General features: G+C 56.0%; 1 protein-coding gene across 3 annotated transcripts in view; it reads right to left on the reverse strand.

Moving 5' to 3' along the window:
* RHBDF2 (rhomboid 5 homolog 2) overlaps positions 1-19,973 on the reverse strand; it is a 29,947-nt gene extending 9,974 nt beyond the window's left edge. Inside the window, exons 1-3 of one of the 3 annotated variants that reach the window (XM_017884906.1) lie at positions 19,895-19,973; positions 6,686-6,883; positions 976-1,146 (exon numbers count right to left, since the gene is read on the reverse strand). In XM_017884906.1, coding sequence (XP_017740395.1) covers positions 976-1,125 — 150 coding nt within the window. In that variant the 5' untranslated portion in view covers positions 1,126-1,146; positions 6,686-6,883; positions 19,895-19,973. Of the gene's footprint in view, positions 1-975; positions 1,147-1,244; positions 1,300-6,685; positions 6,884-19,894 lie in introns of those variants that run through there. The other 2 variants (XM_017884907.1, XM_017884909.1) reach the window with 2 other exon arrangements.
* Between the last annotated feature and the right edge of the window lie 6 nt (positions 19,974-19,979).

The following is a 19,979-nucleotide window of genomic DNA, read 5'->3' on the forward strand; positions in this document are numbered from 1 at the left end:
TTTTTTTTGGGGACAGAGTCTTGCTCTGTTGCCCAGGTTGGAGGGCAGCGGCACCATCATAGCTCACTGGAGCCTTGACCTCCCAGGCTCAAGCAAGCCTTCTACTTCAGTGTCCTAACTAGCTGGGTTACAGGCATGTGCCATCACACCCACCTCTTTTTTCTTTTGCAGAGACAGGGTCTTGCTGTGTTGCCTAGTCTGGTCTCAAGCTCCTGGGCTCAAGTGATCCGGCTGCCTCAGCCTCCCGAAGTGATGAGATTACAGGCATGAGGCGACCGCACCCAGCCTCATTCTGAATTTAAAATCGCCATTGTCTAACGTTTCTCCATCAATCCCAGCATGTGTTTTCCTAACTCCTCATCCAGTCCCTCCCCTCTGTGCCATGATGCTCCTGCCTGCTGCTGTGTCTTGTGCAGAGCTCTTGGGTGAGCGGGGGGCGTTAACATCGCTTCCCTTTATACTCCAGGCTGTGCAGGGAGCCCACGCTGCTACAAGCCTGTTTTCAATGAGCTCTTTATGGGGCACTAGACCAGACTGTCGGAAACACTGATTCGTTTTCGTCCTCTCACAGGAAGCAGGCACTGCCTAGGCGGGCTGCTGATGCCAGGGAGACACTGTCCCCTGCTCACCCACGTCAAAGAAAGCCCCCAGCCCTCAGAAGAGAGACCAAGAGTCCAGGCCTAGGGGGTGAAATGAAAACAGCCAGGGCCCCAGGGTTACCAGCAAGCCCTTTCTTGGGGCTGGGCCTTCCTATGTGCCTCTGACCACAGTGAGAGTGAGCCCGGTTCCTGGCCTTACTCCCTGTGATATTTTGGGCCCAGGAAGGAGGGGGTGGGGCCTGAGTCAAGGGCTGCACAGGCAGCAGCTGTGGCTCAGGAAGGAGCCCCTCTGGGAAGTGAAACTGTCCAGAAGGTGTCACATGGGCACATCTGTTGCCTGTGGCAGGACAGTGAGTCCCCAGGCCAGCCCCCTTACCTCAGGCAGCATGCTGTCCTGCTCGCCAGGGGCCTGGTTCTCTTTCTCGGGTGGCGGGATGGTGATGGAGAGGTTGGGTGGCTTCCGGCTCTGCAGGCGGCTGCTGGACACAGAGGACACGCTCCCGCCGTTCTTGTCAGCAGAGGCCATTGTGGGCAGGCGGTGGGAGGGCTGGAATGGAGACCGAGAGAGCAGCGGTGGGCGGTGGAAGGGGTGGCGGGGTGTCAGGACCCTGACGCCAGGGCACGCAGCCCAGACCGAGAACCGACCTGCCTAAAGTTGGTTCAAACATCCCTGGAGGGCCAGGCGTGGTGGCTCACGCCTGTAATCCCAACTACTCGGAAGGCTGAGGCAGAATGGCTTGAACCCAGGAGGCAGAGGTTGCAGTGAGCTGAGATCGTGCCACTGCACTCCAGCCTGGGCAGCAGAGCAAGACTCTGTCTGAAAACAACACACACACACACACACACACACACACACACACACACACACCCAAAAACAAACATCCCTGGGGACTAAACCCAGCCTGAACCAGGCTGAACCTCATGCCCAGTGGTTGGAGTGAGGTCTATTTCTGAACATCATTTGCATCCCGGACCATATGGGTCTAGGAGGTCCTCAACTTACTACTTCATTCAATTTCTGATCTCTCTGCTCCAGGCAAGAAACAAAGCCTGAAAAGAACACGAAGATGCAGGCCAGGGACGGTGGCTCACGCCTGTAATACTAGCACTTTGGGAGGCCGAGGTGGGCCAAGAGATGAGAAACCTACCGTGCTGGTCCCTGTCCTCCAGGGTCGCCCAGTTTATTTTTCTTGTCTTTTTTCTGTAGAGGTGGGGTCTCTCCATGTCAGCCAGGCTGGTCGAGAACTCCTGGGCTTAAGCCATCTGCCTGCCTCGGCCTCCCAAGTACTGGGATTACAGGTACAAGCTCACCGCGCCCAGCCCCAGTTCAGTTTTCAAAGATAACTAAAACTGGCTGGGCGTGTGGCTCATGCCTGTAATCCTAGCACTTTGGGAGGCTGAGGCAGGTAGATCACCTGAGGTCAGGAGTTTGAGACCAGCCTGGACAATGTGGTAAAACCCCGTCTCTACTAAAAATACAAAATTAGCTAGGAGTGGTGGCACATGCCTATAATCCCAGCTACTTGGGAGGCTGAGGCATGAGAATTGCTTGAACCCGGGAGGCAGAGGTTGCAGTAAGCCAAGATCCTGCCACTGCGCTCCAGCCTGGGTGACAGAGCTAGACAATGTCTCAAAAAAAAAAAAAGATAACTAAAACTGCCACCTGTCTGGCACTTTTCCCCCATAGTGAGAACATTGTTTAACAATAAAAGTGGCATATGCTCATTGAAAAAAAAAAAAAATCACACAGCCGGGTGCAGTGGCTCACACCTATAATTCCAACACTTTGGGAGGCCGAGGTAGATGGATCATTTGAGGCCAGGAGTTCGAGACTAGCCTGGCCAACAACGTGAAACTCCATCTCTACTAAAATACAAAAATCAGCCAGGCATAGTACCTCATGCCTGTAGTTCCAACTACTCCGGAGGCTGAGGCAGGAGAATCGCTTGAACACGAGAGGCGGGGATTGCTGTGAGCCAAGGTCATAGCACTGCACTCTAGCCTGGGCGACAGAGTAAGAGTCGGTCTCAAAGAAAAAAAAAATTCAGCTGGGCGCAGTAGCTCACGCCTGTAATCCCAGCACTTTGGGAGGCTGAGGTGGGCAGATCACGAGGTCAGGAGTTCGAGACCAGCCTGGCCAACACGGTAAAACCCCTTCTCTACTAAAAACACAAAAAATTAGCCAGGCGTGGTGGTGGGCGCCTGTAGTCCCAGCTACTCGGGAGGCTGAGGCAGGAGAATTGCTTGAACGCGGGAGTCGGAGGGTGCAGTGAGCCGAGATTGTGCCATTGCACTCCAGGCTGGGTGACAGTGAGAGATTCCATCTCAACAAAAAGAAAAAAAAATTCAGTATTCTATAAAGCAGAACATGAGCATGTGACCCACCTTTCCCCCCACCCTCTGGAAGGCCTCTCTGGGCCTGGAAACTACATACTTCAAAATTTTACACATAACTCGTAACTTTTTTTTTTTTTTTTTGAGACAGGGTCTCACTCTGTTGCCCAGGCTGGAGTGCAGTGGTGTGATCTTGGCTCATTGCACCCTCCGCCTCCCAGGTTCAAGCAATTCTCCTGCCTCAGCCTCCCGAGTAGCTGGGGTTACAGGCGTAACCCACCATGCCCTGTCCACACTCTATCTGCATTGTAGACAAATTTCCCTGTTAACACATACAGATAGACCCTTTTTTTTTTTTTTTTATTGAGATGGGGTCTCACTCTGTCACCCAGGTTGGAGTGTAGTGGCATGATCTCGGCTCACTGCAACCTCCACCTCCCAGGTTCAAGTGATTCTCCTGCCTCCGCCTCCTGAGTAGCTGGGATTACAGGCATAGGCCACCATGCCCGGCTAATTTTGTATTTTTAGTAGAGATGGGGTTTCTCCATGTCGGTCAGGCTGGTCTTGAACTCCTGACCTCAGGTGATCCACCTGTCTCAGCCTCCCAAAGTGCTGGGATTACAGGTGTGAGCCACCATGCCTGGCCCTAGGCCTCTGTCTTTTTTGATGAATGCAAAGATTTCATAGAGTGGAATGCACCAGGATTCACTTAAGTCCGGATTGCTGGTTATTTAGGATGTTTCCGGAATTTGAGACATGGGTCTGATGTTGCAACTAACACTCTTGCATACACCACATGTGCTTGTTTTAGTATTACAAGATCAAGTTCTGGAAGCAGAATGGCTGGGTTGAAGGGTAAGTGCATTCCGAATTTCAGTGGCTCTTGCCCAGCACTCCATCTGGGGCTTTCCCGTGCATATGCCGCCAGTCCCCAATTCCCCTCTGACTCCACCAGAATTAACACCCTCTGCCTGTTTCATTCTCTTCCTTTCATCTCTTGCTCTGCCCCATGACTGTCTTCTTGTTAAAACCCCCAGCTGTGGCTGGGTGCGGTGGTTCACGCCTGTAATCCCAGCACTTTGGGAGGCAGAGGTGGGCAGATCACCTGAGGTCAGGAGTTCGATACCAGCCTGACCAACATGGAGAAAGCCTATCTCTACTAAAAATACAAAAAACATTAGCTGGGCATGGTGGCGCATCCCTGTAATCCTAGCTACCCTGGAGGCTGAGGCAGGAGCATCGCTTGAATCTGGGAGGCTGAGTTAGTGGTGAGCCAAGATCTCACCGCTGCACTCCAGCCTAGGTGACAGAGTGAGACTCCGTTTCAGGGGAAAAAAAAAAAGAGCAGATGGCTTCACACACTGAAGCACTGTGTCCACACAGACACCTGGACAGGAAGTGTTCGGCGCACGGCTCTGCAGAGCCCGAGCAGGGAAACAGCACAAGTGCTCGTCAGCAGATGAAGGCACGAATATAAAACGTGATTGAGCCACACAATGGAGCATCCTTCAGCCATGAAAGGATGTCCCAACAAAGCTACAACATGGGCGAGCCTCGAGAACATTGTGCCCAGGGACAGGAGCCAGGCACAGTAGCCACCTCTGCATGAGTCCATTCATATGAAAGCCCAGAATAGAATAGGGAAATCTACAGACAGAAGCAGGGTAGTGGTTCTTAGGGCTGGAAAGGTGGGACTGGGTGGGGGATGACAGCTAAAGGGTGCAGGCTTTCATTAGGGGGTGATGAAAGCAATCTAAAACTGTGGTGATGGTGGCACAATTTTGTGAATATGTATAAATATGTACATATACACACAGACATATATATTTTTGAGACAGAGTCTTGCTCTGTCACCCAGACTAGAGTGCAGTGGTGTGATTTTGACTCACTGCCAACCTCTGCTTCCCAGGTTCAAGTGATTCTCCTGCCTCAGCCTCCCGAGTAGCTGGGAATACAGGCGCAAGCCACCACGCCTGGGTAATTTTTGTATCTTTAGTAGAGATGGGGTTTCACCATGTTGGCTACAGGCTATTCTGGAACTCCTAACCTCAAGTTTGCTTCAGCCTCTCAAAGTGCTGAGATTACAAGTGTGAGCCACCGTGCCCAGCCTCTGTGAATACATTAAAACCACGGAGGGTTGGGAGCGGTGGTTCACGCCTGTAATCCCAGCAATTTGAGAGTTTGAGGCAGGAAGATCACTTGAGCCCAGGAGTTCAAGACCAGCCTGGGCAACATAGTGAGACTCCATCTGTACAAAAAATTTAAAAAATTAGCCAGATATGGTGGTGCATACATATAGTCCCAGCTACTCAGGAGGCTGAGGCAGAGGGATGGCTTGAGCTTGGAAGGTCGAGGCTGCAGTGAGCTATGATCTCGCCACTGCACTCCAGCCTGGACAACAGAGTGAGACCCTGTCTCAAAAAAATAAATAAATAAATAAAAACACTGATGGTCCACTTTAAATGGGTGAATCAACTGGTGTGTGAATTCTCTCTCAGCAAAGCAGGTGCTCCATAATGTTGGGCCTCTGAATGAGCCAGTCCAGTGACTGTCCCAGACCATCACACAGCGGAGGGGGTGGCTCTTCTCAGCCTCCTTGTTGCGGTTCAAGTGTCCTCCTGCCCCACCTTGAGCAGTGCCGGTCCCACCTCACCTCCCTTCCTGGTTTTTTTTTCTTTTTTTTGAGACAGAGTTTTGCTCTTATTGCCCAGGCTGCTATGCAATGGCACAATCTCGGCTCACTGCAGCCTCTGCCTCCTGGGTTCAAGCGATTCTCCTGTCTCAGCCTCCCGAGTAGCTGGGATTACAGGCATGCACCACCATGCCCAGCTAATTTTGTAATTTTAATAGAGACCAGGTTTCTCCACCTTGGTCAGGCTGGTCTCAAACTCCCGACCTCAGGTGATCCACACGCCTTGGCCTCCCAAGGTGCTCGGATTACAGGTGTGAGCCAGCGTGCCTGGCTTTTTTTTTTTTTTTTTCTTTTTTTTTGAGACGGAGTCTCCGCTCTGTCGCCCAGTCTCGGAGTGGCAGTGGCCAGATCTCAGCTCACTGCAAGCTCCGCCTCCCGCCGGTTCCACGCCATTCTCCTGCCGTTCAGCCTCCCCTGCAGTAGCTGGGACTGACAGGCGCCGCCACCCCCGCAGCCCGGCTAATTTTTTGCTCATTTTTAGTAGAGACGGGGTTTTCACCATGCCGTCTCGATCTCCTGACCTTGTGATCCCGCGCCGTCTCGGCCTCCAAAAGTGCTGGGGATTAGACAGGCGTGGCCACGGGCGCCCGGCCGGCCATTTTTTTTTTTTTTTTTTTTTGCGAGACAAGACGTCTCACCCAGGCTGGAGTGCAGTGGCATGATTTCGGCTCACTGCAACCTCTGCCTCCCAGGTTCGAGCGATTCTCCTGCCTCAGCCTCCCAAGTAGCTGGGACTACAGGTGCATGCCACCATGCCCAGCTAATTTTTTTGTATTTTTAGTAGAGATGGGGTTTTGCCATGTTGGTCAGGCCAGTCTTGAACTCCTGACCTCAGGTGATCCACTCACCTCAGCCTCCCAAAACGCTGGGATTACAGGCGTGAGCCACCGTGCCCATCCCTTCCCTGCCCTTATTCCTCCCTGTCGCTCCCTGAATTAACTTGCTTCATTCACTGTCTACCGCTGTTCAGATAGAGAGTGTGGACCCCGCAGGAGGCATCTGGATGTGGCCACAGCAGTCAGTGCCCTGGGTCCAGCCACCCAGCTGCCCAGCTTCCTACCTTCGAGTCTGAGTTTGCCTGCGGCTTCCTGGGTCTTGCTGTGAAGGGCTTTAGAGCATGTTCTTGTCTTCTCCTTGCCCTGTACAAATGCTCCGGCGTCAAGCCTCAGTATGTGGAAGGGTCGACGGACAGATAGGTGGCTGCAAGGATGGATAGACAGCTCCAGGCCATGCGGTGCAGCTTCCTGGGCACTCACAGCTGGAAGAAAGGAGGGCCGGTTCCAGGGAGCATGCCCACCACTGAGTGCTTTAACCTTCCTGACCTCAGTCTTCCCATCTGTAAAATGGGGCCAATTCCACCTGCCTTACTGGTGAGGGATTAAAGGTGCTAATCAGGCATCTCCGAGTGCCAAGCAGCAAGGGGCACTGGCCTCAGGGTGTTTACAATCACTCACCTAACAACAGTCCTCTGGTCTGAGAACCTGATTGGAATGGGACATTAAAGTCAAGATGGCCCCGTTATTTTTCTCAATATTACTTGAATGGTACAGAAACATTTAACTTTCGGCCAGGTGCAGTAGCTCACACCTGTAATCCCAGCACTTTGGGAGTCTGAAGCAGGTAGATCACCTGAGGTCCGGAGTTCAAGATCAGCCTGGCCAACATGGTGAAAAACCATCTCTACTAAAAATACAAAAATTAGCTGGGCATGGTGGTGCACACCTTTAGTACCAGCTACTCGGGAGGTTGAGGCAGGAGAATTGCTTGAACCTGGGAGGCAGAGGTTGCAGTGAGTCGAGATTGTGCCATTGCACTCCAGCCTGGGCCACAAGGAGACTCTGTCGCAAAAAACAAATAAAACCATGTATTTTTGGGCTGGGCGCAGGCGCTCACGCCTGTAATCCCAGCACTTTGGGAGGCCGAGGTGGGCAGATTATGAGGTCAAGAGTTCGAGACCAGCCTGGCCAACATGGTGAAACCTCATCTCTACTAAGAATTCAAAAATTAGCCAGGGCTGGGTGCAGTGGCTCATGCCTGTAATCCCAGCACTTTGGGAGGCTAAGGCGGGTGGATCATGAGGTCAAGAGTTCGAGATCAGTCTGGCCAACATAGCGAAACCCCATCTCTACTAAAAATACAAAAAAATTAGCCGAGTGTGGTGGCAGGCGCCTATAATCCCAGCTACTCAGTAGGCTGAGGCAGGAGAATCACTTAAACATGGGAGGCAGAGGTTGCAGTGAGCTGAGATCGTGCCACTGCACTCCAGCCCAGGCGACAGTGCGAGACTCTGTCACAAAACCAAAACCAAAACCAAAAACAACAAAATAACTAGCCAGGTGTGGTGGCACATGCCTGTAATCCCAGCTACTAGGGAGGGTGAGGCAAGAGAATTGCTTGAATCTGGGAGGTAGAGGTTGCAGTGAGCTGAGACCGCGCCACTGCACTCCAGCCTGGGTGACAGAGCAAGACTCAGTCTTGAAACAAAACAAAACAAAACAAAAGAACCCCACATATTTAACTTTCAAAGTCCAGAAATTACTAGCTGCCTTCTGATACTTAAGGCAAAGTTCAAATGATCTGGAAGTGTTTTGTTGCTTTGATTAGCAATTTATTGAAGGTAAAAGCCATACAACATAAAATCAACCATTTTAAAGCACAAAACCCAGGGGCATTCCTGTTTGTTTTTAAGACGTCCTGACCAGGTCCTCCTTTGAGGGGAACCCCAAGGTGCCGGAATCCCTCTCGAGGCCAGGAAGGATTAAGTCCTTAACTGTGCTGGGCCTTGTTTGGGCCTTTACACGCGTTACCCTTCAAAACACCTTCCAGGGAGACGTTAGCGTGTCTTCCATTCTGTAGATGGTGAACGGAGGCTCAGAGGGGTTCAGTAACTTGCCCAAGCTCATATAGCCAAGAAAGTGTGCAGCTAGGATGCCCGATGTCTGGCTCCGGGGCCTGGGGGCTCCTAGGGGACGGGCTCCCTCCTGCCCTAAGACTGGGGCTAGAAGACCCCCCTCTCAGGGAGCCAGAGAGGGAACTTGGCATGGGGCAAACCAGAGGCTGGGGAGTAGCCCAGGCCCCCCAGTGATTCCATCAAGCAGTGTTCCTTGATCCCCTGCATATTTGGGACATTTGGGGAGCAGAATGCTGGGTGCAGAGGAGAAATACTGAGGCAGAGCTAGGATGTCTCCCGCTTCTTTAAGGCTAGTCCAGCAGGCTTCACCTCCTTCCATCCCGAAGTGCTAGGGTGTCTTGACCCCACGCCCCAGGGCAGACTGCCCGGCCAAGTATGACGAGGTCCTCAGAGATCAATCCACTGGGCTGGGTTGGTGCCAAGGAGCCCTGGCAGCCACACCGGGACCCCACTCGGTTGAAGCTGTGGCCAGGTCACCTCGTCCTGAGCCTGCTCTGGGGACAGCTCCAAGACAACAGCCTCACCTGGGACCTCTGCAGGAAAAGTTCATAGTTTGGCCTCCTTTGGGACCAGGGTACACCAAGAGGGCATGGGGAGGGCACTGCCCTGGGGAACTGGCATTGGGGGATGGGAGGCAAGTAGTGGAAGGAGCCAGGTGCAAGGGTGGGGCCTCCAGACTCCAGTTCAGTTAAGGTTGCCAAGCAGGTAGGATCTTTCTGGAACTCAGATCTGTTCACACCTCCCTGGAGGTCCCTTCAGGCTGGCCCTCCCTGCCACACCCTCACCAGACAAACCACATCCCTATGCCATCCCCAAGCTCTCACCTCCTCTCATCTGAAGTGTTGCGCCTGGCACACAAGGCTCCACCTTCCCTACCTGGCCAAGCCCTACTAGGAAAGTGAAATGTCACCTCCAGAGAGAATCAGTCACTTTATTGCCTGCTCTCTCCAGCATCTCGCAGATTTACCCACGTGTAGGAGTCCCCTATCCAACCCCGGGCAGCCCAGGATTCTGCATCCAGTGGGCCCTCATCAATGGCTGACTGAATGGGAAGCGGAAGCTAGTGAGAGGGTGGGGATGGGGGTGGTCAGTCAGTCCATAGCAGCCCTAGATGGAAGTGGTCTCCCCCATCCTGCAGCTGCTCCAGAAAGCAGCCCCCTTTGGAGGGCTCCACTGAGAGCTCCTACCCTACTGGCTGTGCCCCCTTAGCAGGGCCAGGATGGAGGACGCTACATGCTGTGCCAGGATAAGTGTCCAGTGGACCTCCCCACTAGACTCCCCACCTAGCTCCCTAGCCTGCCGCAGGCACTGCTTTTGGATCTGGGGTTCTCTCCAGCCAGCCTCCCTATCCCAAGGCCAGGCCATCCCAGCTGAGACCCCCGCCCAGGATCCGCTGCACTGCTGTGCCAACCTCCTGATGACAGAGGCTCCCAAAACCCACACTGAGGGAGAGGAGAGCCTGGTCAGCCCCAGGGCAATCGGTGGGGGGTGGGGGTTCCAAAGAGAGGTGGCCTGAGACCAGAGAGCAGAGACAGGACCAAGGCGGGTGGGCACGTCTTCCTGGACAGGAGCCTGGCACCAGGAGCACCGTCTGAACCACAGAGCACAAGAGGCCTGGGCGGTGGCCTGACAGCAGCTACACTCTCCGGCCTCAGTTCCCTTCTCTGAGGGAATGGGATAAGGTCACGGCCCAGCTCTGACACCTATGAAGCCTAAACATGGAGTATGAAAGCATGATTACACCAGCCGCTTTCCACCATTGAGATCAACCGCCTCCAACTCGTGCAGAAGTTGGGGTAGGGGTGCAAAAGCCCAGTCCCCTCCTTGGGGCTCAACGGGGAAAGGAGTGGAGACTGTTAGACCCACTCTGGCCTTCAGCATGGCTCAAGTCCAGATGGCAGGAACCAGACAGAAAAAAAGTCCTGGCAAGCTGGAGCCGCCCCACACAGCACTTGTCTCCGAGCCCTAGAAATGCTTGCTCACTGCAGGGGAAATGGTGACACCCTGGGACCAGGCTTCCTCCTGGCCCACAGTCACATCCGCCGCTGTCTCTCTAAGACCCCCAGGCCCACCTCCGCACCCATCCCACAGGCGGAACACTGCCACCTGCCCAGCCAGATCCTGGCCTCACTGTGGCCAACCCCAGAGAAGGGTCTTCAGCCCCAGCCCAGCTGGGAGATGCCAAAGGGACCCGAGGAGAGGGACTGGGGCTTAGGGTGGGACAGACTCTATTTCCTCCTCCTTTAGGGTGGGGCGGGGAAATCCTGAGAAAAAGTGAAGTGCAGAGTTCAGATCACCCCCAGGTCCCACGGGCTGAGGCCTCTGCACACTCCCCTGCCCAGGCTCAGGGCCTCCCCCACTGCAGATAGCTCTGGAGATAGCATAACCCAGCTAGCAGCAGCGGAGCTCAGGCACATCCAACAGAAATGCAGACTCAGACATCATTTACCACTGCTGCCCAGAGAATCCGGTTTCCCCACAAAGGGTGGGGCTGGGCACTCCCAACCAAGCCTGTCCTGCACAGCTGGGTAAGCAAGGCCACCCCCAGGGAGGTCTCCAACAAAGCCCTACCAGCCAGCCCAGGCAGGGTACAAGGGTCCCCCCAACATGCGGACTGTACAAGCCACACTCCTTCACGCAGGCCCAGCCTACTGCCCCTCCCAACTCCAGTTCCCTCTCTCTCTCCACCTGGTGCCACCAACCTCCCTACACTCCCCACCCCCACACAAGTGGGTTTCTAGAGGCTCCGAGTCTTGCTAATGAAGGGTGCAGTCCCCACAAGCCCTGGGCTCTATGGGCTTTAGGCGGCGGGGCAGGGGGAGCGTGGCAGGTGCAGCCCAGAGGGAAACAGGCAGAGGCTTGATACAAGGGCTTAGCCTGCATGTGGCCAGAAATGGGGACAAAGGGGTGGGACAGGCCCTTGGATAAGGAGTAAGCAGCCTCTTCCCCTCCAGACAGGAAAGAGGGAGACCACTATTACCCACTGGATATGATCAGGAAGTTTAGGGGACCTCCTGAAGGGAGGGGCTCTAGCCACCTGAAGAGAGGAAGTGGGGAAACCACCCCCTGGGCCGGAAGCTGCTTCCAGCCTGGCTCCGGAGCTGCGGGTGGGCGAAGCGAGTCACCGGGTGTCCCCGGGAGTGGGCAGTCAGGACAGAAGGAGGGCAGTGGGAGGCTTGGGGCTACGTCTTCCCGGTTGAATCACAGGATGCTTAGGGTGAGGGCTGGGGACGAGGAAACTGCTTCTCTCCCCAGCTTCCCTGCCATAGAAACTGAAACTCATTTTCCCTGCCTGTGGCCCTGCTGGGAACCAGGGCATTTTTAGAAAGCGGCAAAGAGGAAGCTGGGCCTCACCCACTGTGCAATCCCCAGTAAAACCCGTGGTTCTGCTGACCCCGGGGTTTCTCCAGCCCCAGAGGCCCGGAAGGACAGCTCATGGGACAACTGTCCTCACATGTCCCCATGCATCCCCAAGTTGGGCCTCACGGAGCCAGTGACGCTGCCCTGCACACTTCCTTGCCCTGGCAAGAGGTAGAAGGGGCAAGAGTAAAGGGCAGGAAAGTGGCAAGAAGGCTGGCTGGGGGCCTGGGGGCAGGATTTGGGGAGAGTCATGAGAGACAAAATAGGAGGGCAGGGGTGGCACAAGCTGCGGCGTGAGCTCCACCGGCAGAGTTAGCAGAGGGGAGAGGGGGTTGGGGACTCTGAGGGTGGGACACCTAGCTGTCTGTCTCCAGGAGCCAAACAGGAGCTGCTCTCCCTCCCTTTCAGCACCACCTCCCCAGAGGCCGGAGCTGGTGGCAAGTGGGCGCAGACACGATCTCAACCCACTCCGCCGGTACATGCTTCAGCCCACAGCCGCTGATGGAGAGAAACGAAGCGGCCTGTGGGCTCACACACCTCCCCAGACATCCCACTGCCAGCGGGCCCGGCCCAGAGAGCCGTTTCTTTCTCCTCCTCGCCCCTCCTGGGCTTGCCCCAAACTCAGTTCAGAAGATCAAGAACCCCCAGGGGCAGGTTCAGGGGCTTGACCATCCCCTGGCTTCTTTGGGCTTTTTCCCATCAGGCCCCAGGCTCTGGGCTCCCTTTAACCTGGTTAGAGTGGCTGGGGTGTCATAAGCCAACCACAGACACGGGAAGCGGGCGCTGCGCTCCAGGGAGCCACCAAGATCAGGGTGTGAGAGTGTGAACCTGCGTGTGTGTGTCGCGGGGGACTGGGGGGTGACATGTCATGTTCTTAGGGTAGTGCAGCCTGACGCCCCCTCTGCACCAACCATCTGGGTTTTCTCAGGACCCGCTGTCAGCGGGGATGGCAGAGATACAAACGCCCCTCCTCTGCTGGGGTTCCCGGTCCAGGAAGTAGGCTGAGCTGGGGGTGCCTGAGCCCTGCATCCCCAAAGCCCAAGGTGCAGCAGTTGCTGGCAAGATACAGGGGAGGGCATCAAAGGAGGTGGCAGTGCAGCCAGGCCTCTTGAGCTGGACACAGTGCCGGGCCCCAACCACCACAGTGCCCTCCCCTGGAAATTTCTGGATTTCAAAAGCTGCTGGTGGAGGCTGGGCACAGTGGCTCACGCCTGTAATCCCAGCACTTTGGGAGACTGAGGTGGGCGGATCACCCGAGGTCAGGAGTTCTAGACTAGCCTGGCCACCATGGTAAAACCCCATCTCTACTAAAAATACAAAAATTAGCCAAGCGTGGTGGCAGGTACCTGTAATCCCAACTACTCAGGAGGCTGAGGCAGGAGAATCACTTGAACCTGGGAGGCGGAGGTTGAAGTGAGCTGAGATCACGCCACTGCCCTCCAGCCTGGGCGACAGAGCAAGACTCCATCTCAAAAAACACACAAACAAAACAAAACAAAGCTGCTGGTGGAGGCAGGCAAGTGGCAGCAGCTGGGCAGGGATACAGGTGCCTTCCACATCCCAGGGAAGACACAGCCGCTCCCGAGCCTGGGGCTGGACTGCAGGCTTCGGGGCAATGAAGGGAAGGGGGCACGCGCAGCCGCCGGACCCCAGTTCTCCTGCTCCCTCAGCATCGTTGTGAAGGGGAGGAGTTAGAAGTGGCCCCTGGGGCCCAAAAGGCCCTGTCCATTTGGGGTCAGACACCAGGACACTGGAAGGTTTCCAGGGTGGGGTATGCACCACACAGTGCCACAGCAACACAGGCTCGGTGGGAACTGCCCTTTGCTGCAAACATTCATGAAAGTCCGCCTCTCTGCATCCCGGCAGCCGAGTTTTCACAGGCTGTTGGAAGCAGCGGCGGTCCAGCACAAGCCCAGTGGTTGGGGCAGGATGGGACGCAGCCTGGGGTCTGCGTGAGAGGTCTGGTTCACTCCTGCTGGAGCTCCTTGACACTGAGGTGTGACCAGGCCATTTCCATTTGTGACTGCCCCATGTACACAGACAGGGCTCTGTCCTGCGCTTACAAAGTAGGAGCCTGTCCGATTTCCACCTGCCTCCAGATGGTGAAAATCTGGCCTGATAGTGGAAGACAGGGTCTTAGGCCCATCTCTAACCGCTGTGTGATCTTGCACAAGCCACTGAACATCTCTGGGCCTCAGTCTGTGTATGCATAGGATGCTAGCATCCTCCCAGGGTCTAAGATCTAGGTGACTATGTCATCATGAATGCGGGCTTACCCCAGGAGCAGCTCAGCTGAGGTGCAAGGCCTCACTGTACAGAGAGGTAAGCACTTTGCCCAGTGTCACCCAGCCAGAAATAGGCCTGGGCTGGCTGGGTGTGAGCATGCAGAGCCCAGGGAGCTGATGGCGGCCCTGGCCCGCCCCTTGACACACTCAGAGCACTTCTGGAGGCCCCGTTCTGCCCCTGGCTGCATGGAGTCCCTCAGCAGGGAGGGAAAATGCCAGGCAGACACTTTTGAGCTTGTAAACAGTCATTAAGGAACTAATAAACCTAATTTCCCAGATCCTTGCCCTGGGGCTCCCTGCTTCCCAGGGAAGAGGCTGGCCCTAGCCCCAGTGGCTGCCAGGGTTTCAGGACACCTGGACACCAGCCCACCAGGTTGCTCGTCCCAAGCAGGCCTGCAAAGCCAACCGCTCATGGCCCGCACCTTGCTTTGGGGCAGCGTGGGGCTCTCTTGCTGAGGAATGAGGAGGGACAAGGGGCCAGAGACAGGACTCAAACCTGCCTTGGCCACCTACCTGCTGGGAGACTTTGGGCAAGTGGGTGCTGCGGAGCCTGCCTCCTCTGCTGTGAGATGGGGCAACGCCCCACCATGGAGGGAGCCAGGGAAGATGACAGCAGATATGAATGGACGCTGCCTGGCACACACCCAACGCCCAGTTGGAAGCTTCTTTTATTCCTGGCTGAGCTCTGCCACCATCGCTCACTTAGTCTCTATCTGAGCCATGAGCCCCACAGGGGACAGATCTCTATTCGACAGGTGGGGAAACTGAGGCTCAGAGAGATGAAGTCACCTATCCAAGGTCCCACAGTTAGGGAGTGGTAGGGCTACAACCCCAGCCAGGGCCCTGCGCTCTTAACCTCCACACTCTGCAGCCTCCTGCCACCCTGGAACTGGCGAGGGGCAGGGGAAAAAGAACGGGTGAGGACTCTGAGAGTTTGGGGTGCTGGAGTGAGTTCCGCGTGCAAAGGCCTTTAATTCATGAAGAAGGGACAGCACCTAACTGCCTGGGTGGCACTGCTCGGCTTGCAAAAGACTTTTACAAACATGAGCTCATTTAATTGAGGCTGAGGGTGAGAGGCAGCTGTCATCATCCTCACGGGCGGGCAAGGTCAAAAGGGGCTTAGGCCAGGGTTCAAAGTCCTGTTTCCACTCCAAACCCCACAGCACATCCTCCACCCTCCTCTTCCAGATCTCTCTTTTTTTTTTTTTGAGACGGAGTCTCACCCTGCCGCCCAGGCTGGAGTGCAGTGGTGTGATCTCGGCTCACTGCAACCTCCGCCTTCTGAGTTCAAGCGATTTTCCTGCCTCAGCCTCCCGAGTAACTGGGACTACAGGTGCCTGCCACCACACCCAGCTAATTTTTTGTATTTTTAGTAGAGACGGAGTTTCACTGTGTTAGCCAGGATGGTCCCCATCTCCTGACCTTGCGACCACTCGCTTCAGCCTCCCAAAAGTGCTGGGATTACAGGCATGAGCCACTGTGCTCGGCCCCAGATCTTCTTATGGCTACATGGAACTGACAACCTGGGGAGCCTTGGCGGAGATCAGGGCAGGAAGCCATCCCTGCACCACCTGCTGGCACAGGGTTGGGGGCCACATGGGGGAGGCAGAGGAGAAAACCAAGACTTGAGGTGGCTTTACCCTGCTCCCAGCCCCAGGAACCTACGCCAGGGAAAGAACAGCTGAGGGGCACCAACTCCATGATCTGCTCCCCACCCCACCGTCAGTGACACACACACTGGCAGGCCAGGAAAATCCCCGGGCAGAGGTCAACAGTTCACGCCCAGATGGAAACCCACCCACCCTCGTTTCCCTTGGCCACCAAGGCACTGAGGTCCCCCTACCCCAGACACACTCCTACAGAATAACAATAACAACAACAACAACAGTGCCACTGCTCCATATGTATGTTCCCGTCTAGTCCTTGATAGCCCATGAGGCAGGGCCTTGGCCATCTCCCAAGGCTGTGCTATGGACTGGCAGCCACGCCCCTACCTGAAGCCTCCCTAACACCATTATCACGACGGCTCCCCTCACTGCTCCTGCCATGGCCAGGCACTGCACTGAAGGCTGCACACCTTCACCACGGGAATCCTCACCTCATGCAACCCTCCAGGTAGATTACTGTTAGTGACCCCACTGTGCAGCTGGGGAAACTGAGGCACAGGCTAGTTAAGTGACCCCATCCTATTGAGCACACACATGGATGACTGTGCCCAGCAGCCCCTGGGCCTTGGCCCAGCTCCTGAAGTTTGGAATCCTCCTCCATCCTTTTCCACTGGTCACAAGGTTCCCCTCACACTCCAAACAGTGTCTCTGGCCCACCTTCCGCGCTGCCCACTGGGCTGAAACCACTTTCCTGGAGGAGCCGGGCATTGGGGCTGGAACTGCCTTCCAGTGGCTTTCGGACCACAAACAACTCCCAGTCGGGCGCCCGGATACATTTGCTGAAGGAGGGGCCGTGGACATGGTGGCGCTTTGTATTTCCAGAAGATGTGTTTTTCTTTACACCCATCCAAGTCTCCTGGGAGGCAAAATGACATTCCAGGCAGGCTTGGTTTCCCTGTGAAGCTGCCCGTGCCCTGAGAGCTGTCCCTGACTAGCCACCACCACTGCCGAGGTCAGCCTGCACTTGGGCAGGCGCAGACGTCCCCGCCACTCCTCCCCCAGCCTGGCTCAGCTAGATAGGAAACCGGGAGCTGCTTCCGACAGCCAGTGCAGCCAGTGCAGATGCGTGAGCTCACTCTGGAAACCCCCTGGGGCAGACAGGCCAATGCCGAGGCCTGCTCCAGAGTACGTGGCACAGAGATCTGAGGAGAGTGTGGAGGGGGAGAGGCAGCCAGGAGGGCACACGTCTTCCCTGTGCTTTGCCAGCGGCAGGCGGGGGCCAGGCCCAAAGGGAAGCACCAGGAGGCTGAGCCATGCCACTCGGACACTCACGGGCAGGTGTGCGCAGCTCCTTGACTTCTGCTGTCATCTGTCACCTTGTCTGGGGCAGAGTTTACACAGCAAGGAGGACAGAAACCTTGGTGGAGAGGCCACCACAGTATCCAGAGCTGAGGCCACAGCAAAAACAGCACCACTGACCCCAGAGCAGGACTCGGGTCCCAGGTCACCCAAAGCATTTGTAGTGTGATTTTTTCCTCCTCTTACAGGAACAAAAGTCCCCCTCCTAGGCTGGAGAGAAAGAGAGTGTCTGTTTGTGTGTGTGTGTATTTCTGTGTGTGTGTCTCGTGTATGTGTGTGTGTGTGTGTGTGTCTACACCAGATATAGACAGGTAGGAGTCACTGAGGGTTTGTTTGTGGGGCTCCTGGGCTGGGCCTGAGGGTGGGCAACTGGGTTCACACCTGAGCTCCACCGCTGACTTTCTGAACAACTTTGTCTAAGTCTGGGTGCTCAGCCCTGTCCCTCAAGAGGCTCACAGCAATGGAGGCCACTTTTGTTTTTTGTGTAAATGAAAAGGTGGGAGTTTCACTTCGGCCTTTTACAGTCGAGAGACCAAAAAAACAAAATAAAACAAAACAAACAAACAAAACCCCACCAACACCAGCAAAAAGAAGCCAAGCTCGAAAACCTCCACCAGGGTTCCCAGGCAAGAAGGCCGAGTCCAGAAGTGAACAGATGGGTGTAATGGCTACTGCAAGAAAATGGGGAGGGAGGGCAGCGAAGTAGCTCTGGCTCCTGGGCACGGACGTGGCTGCTTCATCCGATCCTCTACCACCGTGCCAGCCACCCCTCCTTGTTGCCAGAAAATTGGAAGTACATTCCTCCAGCCCAACACAAACAACTCTGAGTCATCCCTACCGGGGGGCCGCCTGGCCTGTGCTTTGATGTCTCCCATCTCTCACCTCTGCTCAGCTAACACCACAGCCAGGGTGCTCCCACCCCACCAGCAGCTGGGCCCACTCCAGGGCTCGTCCGCTAACCCAGGGTGCCCTCTTTATTGCAGGAGGAAAGCAGCCTGGGGAGCTTCCAGGAATTAGGAGCCCTGATACTCCTTGGATGTCACTTTCAAAAGGTGTACATCATTGGAGGAGTTAGGTGTGAGTTCAGAAGGGAAAATTCCAGCAGGTCACATGGTATCAGGCACCCATGCCAGCCTCAGCAATTCAGCTTTGGAAAAATCTATGGGAACAGAGTTCATCCTTTGCCCACCCTTCCAGCCCAGGGATATTTGAGCTCAAGGGCTGCCTCGGCCCAGCCTTCCTGGGAGACTGTCCTGGGGTTAAGCACTCCAGGCCTCGGCTGCGACGGGGTCCCCTATTCCCAACCTCTACCCCACAGCACCCAGACCAGCTTCCTGCAGGGCCAGTGGAGATCGGGAACGGTGGTGGTTCATGGCACCAAAGGAGGACTCTTGCAAGGGGAATAAGTGTCCTCACACCGCCTTACCCCTTATCTCATTCAGGTTTATTTCAAGTTCCTCTCCTAACCACTCAGGAAAACTGAGGTAGTTTCCCCAGTGAGGGAGCATCATTGAGAAGGAACCTGACGGACCAGGTGCTGCGCAGGGTTTCTCAGCCTCAGCACGGCACAGCACAGCACTTTGGGCTGGATAATTCCTCCAGACTGTCCTGTGCCCTGAAGATATCTGGTGGCGTCCCTGGCCTCTACCCACTACCTGCCAGTAACAACACTCATTTCCCCTCCCAAGTGTGTGACACCCAAAATCACTCCAACATTGCCAAATATCCCATGGCAAGCAAAGTCGCCCCTGGTTGAGAATCACTGCTCTAAAACACGCTTCCCTTTCCACTCCACTCCCTGCCCTACAGACAGTGATGGTCAAATAAGACAGATGCTGGTCTCATTATTTTACCAGCAAATGGCACACACTGGGGGCCTGATGCCAGCCGCCCAGGCAATAGCAGCCTCTCCCCATGTGGGGTCAGCTCCCCCCGCCTTCTGCTCCTCAGACACACCTGCTGCCACCCTCTCAGTAGCTCCAACCCTAGAGCCCCCTCCGTTAATCTTTCATGGAATGGGGCAGGACCAAAACCTAGGCTTCGTTTGCGCCCTGGCGTGGGAGTGGGGCGGGGTCTGTACCCTAGGGGACTCATCAGTCTCTAACCCAATGCCCTGGGGGAACATCCGAGGGGTTAAATAAGGTAAAAGGCAAGCCCAAGCCAACCTTCCCCAGCCCCTCCATCCAGAAGTCAGGACTCCTGGGCCCAATTTCTGAGCTCCGGTCCAGCCCCGCGGTGTGAGTCCGGCTCCCTCATCCCCATGCCCGCACCTGTTTCCACCTTGGCCGGCTCAACTAACAAACTTCGGCCTCAGATTGCCCGGTGCTCTCCCGGGAGAAAACGGAGGGGAGAGAAGGGTCTGAAGTGCAGGCACTTCTGGGACACAGGCGGGACTGCCCTGCGCAGTCCCCTCTCTTCCTCCGGAGGTTTAAACCTCTGCCCAATCGTCTTGCCCCTACATTTGGCGCCCCGTTGCCCAAGGACCCCTTAGGCGTCCTGTTCGAGAGGAGCCCTAGGGGCCAGCAGACCGGGTCCAGCGGCCCCGCCGGCGCCTTCCGAGCCAGCCCGGGCCTCCAGCCGAGCCCACGTGGGACCCAGGCGCTCCGCAGGGCGGGCACCGGGCACAGGGCACCCTCCCTGGCCGCGCACCACCGCTCCAGGGCAGTCTCGGGCACAACCTCGGGACCCTTCCAGCGCCTGTGGCTGGGCTGCCGTGAGCCCTGCCCCGCTCGTCGCCCCGCGCTCACCTCCCTGCGGCCCCAAGTCCCCGGGACACAGCTCCGTGCGGCGCCTGCGAGCGGCTGGGCGGTGGCTCCTCGGGGCGGGGCGGCG

This window comes from Rhinopithecus bieti, unplaced genomic scaffold (assembly GCF_001698545.2).
Source record: "Rhinopithecus bieti isolate Rb0 unplaced genomic scaffold, ASM169854v2 scaffold_13400, whole genome shotgun sequence".
NCBI lineage: Eukaryota > Metazoa > Chordata > Mammalia > Primates > Cercopithecidae > Rhinopithecus > Rhinopithecus bieti.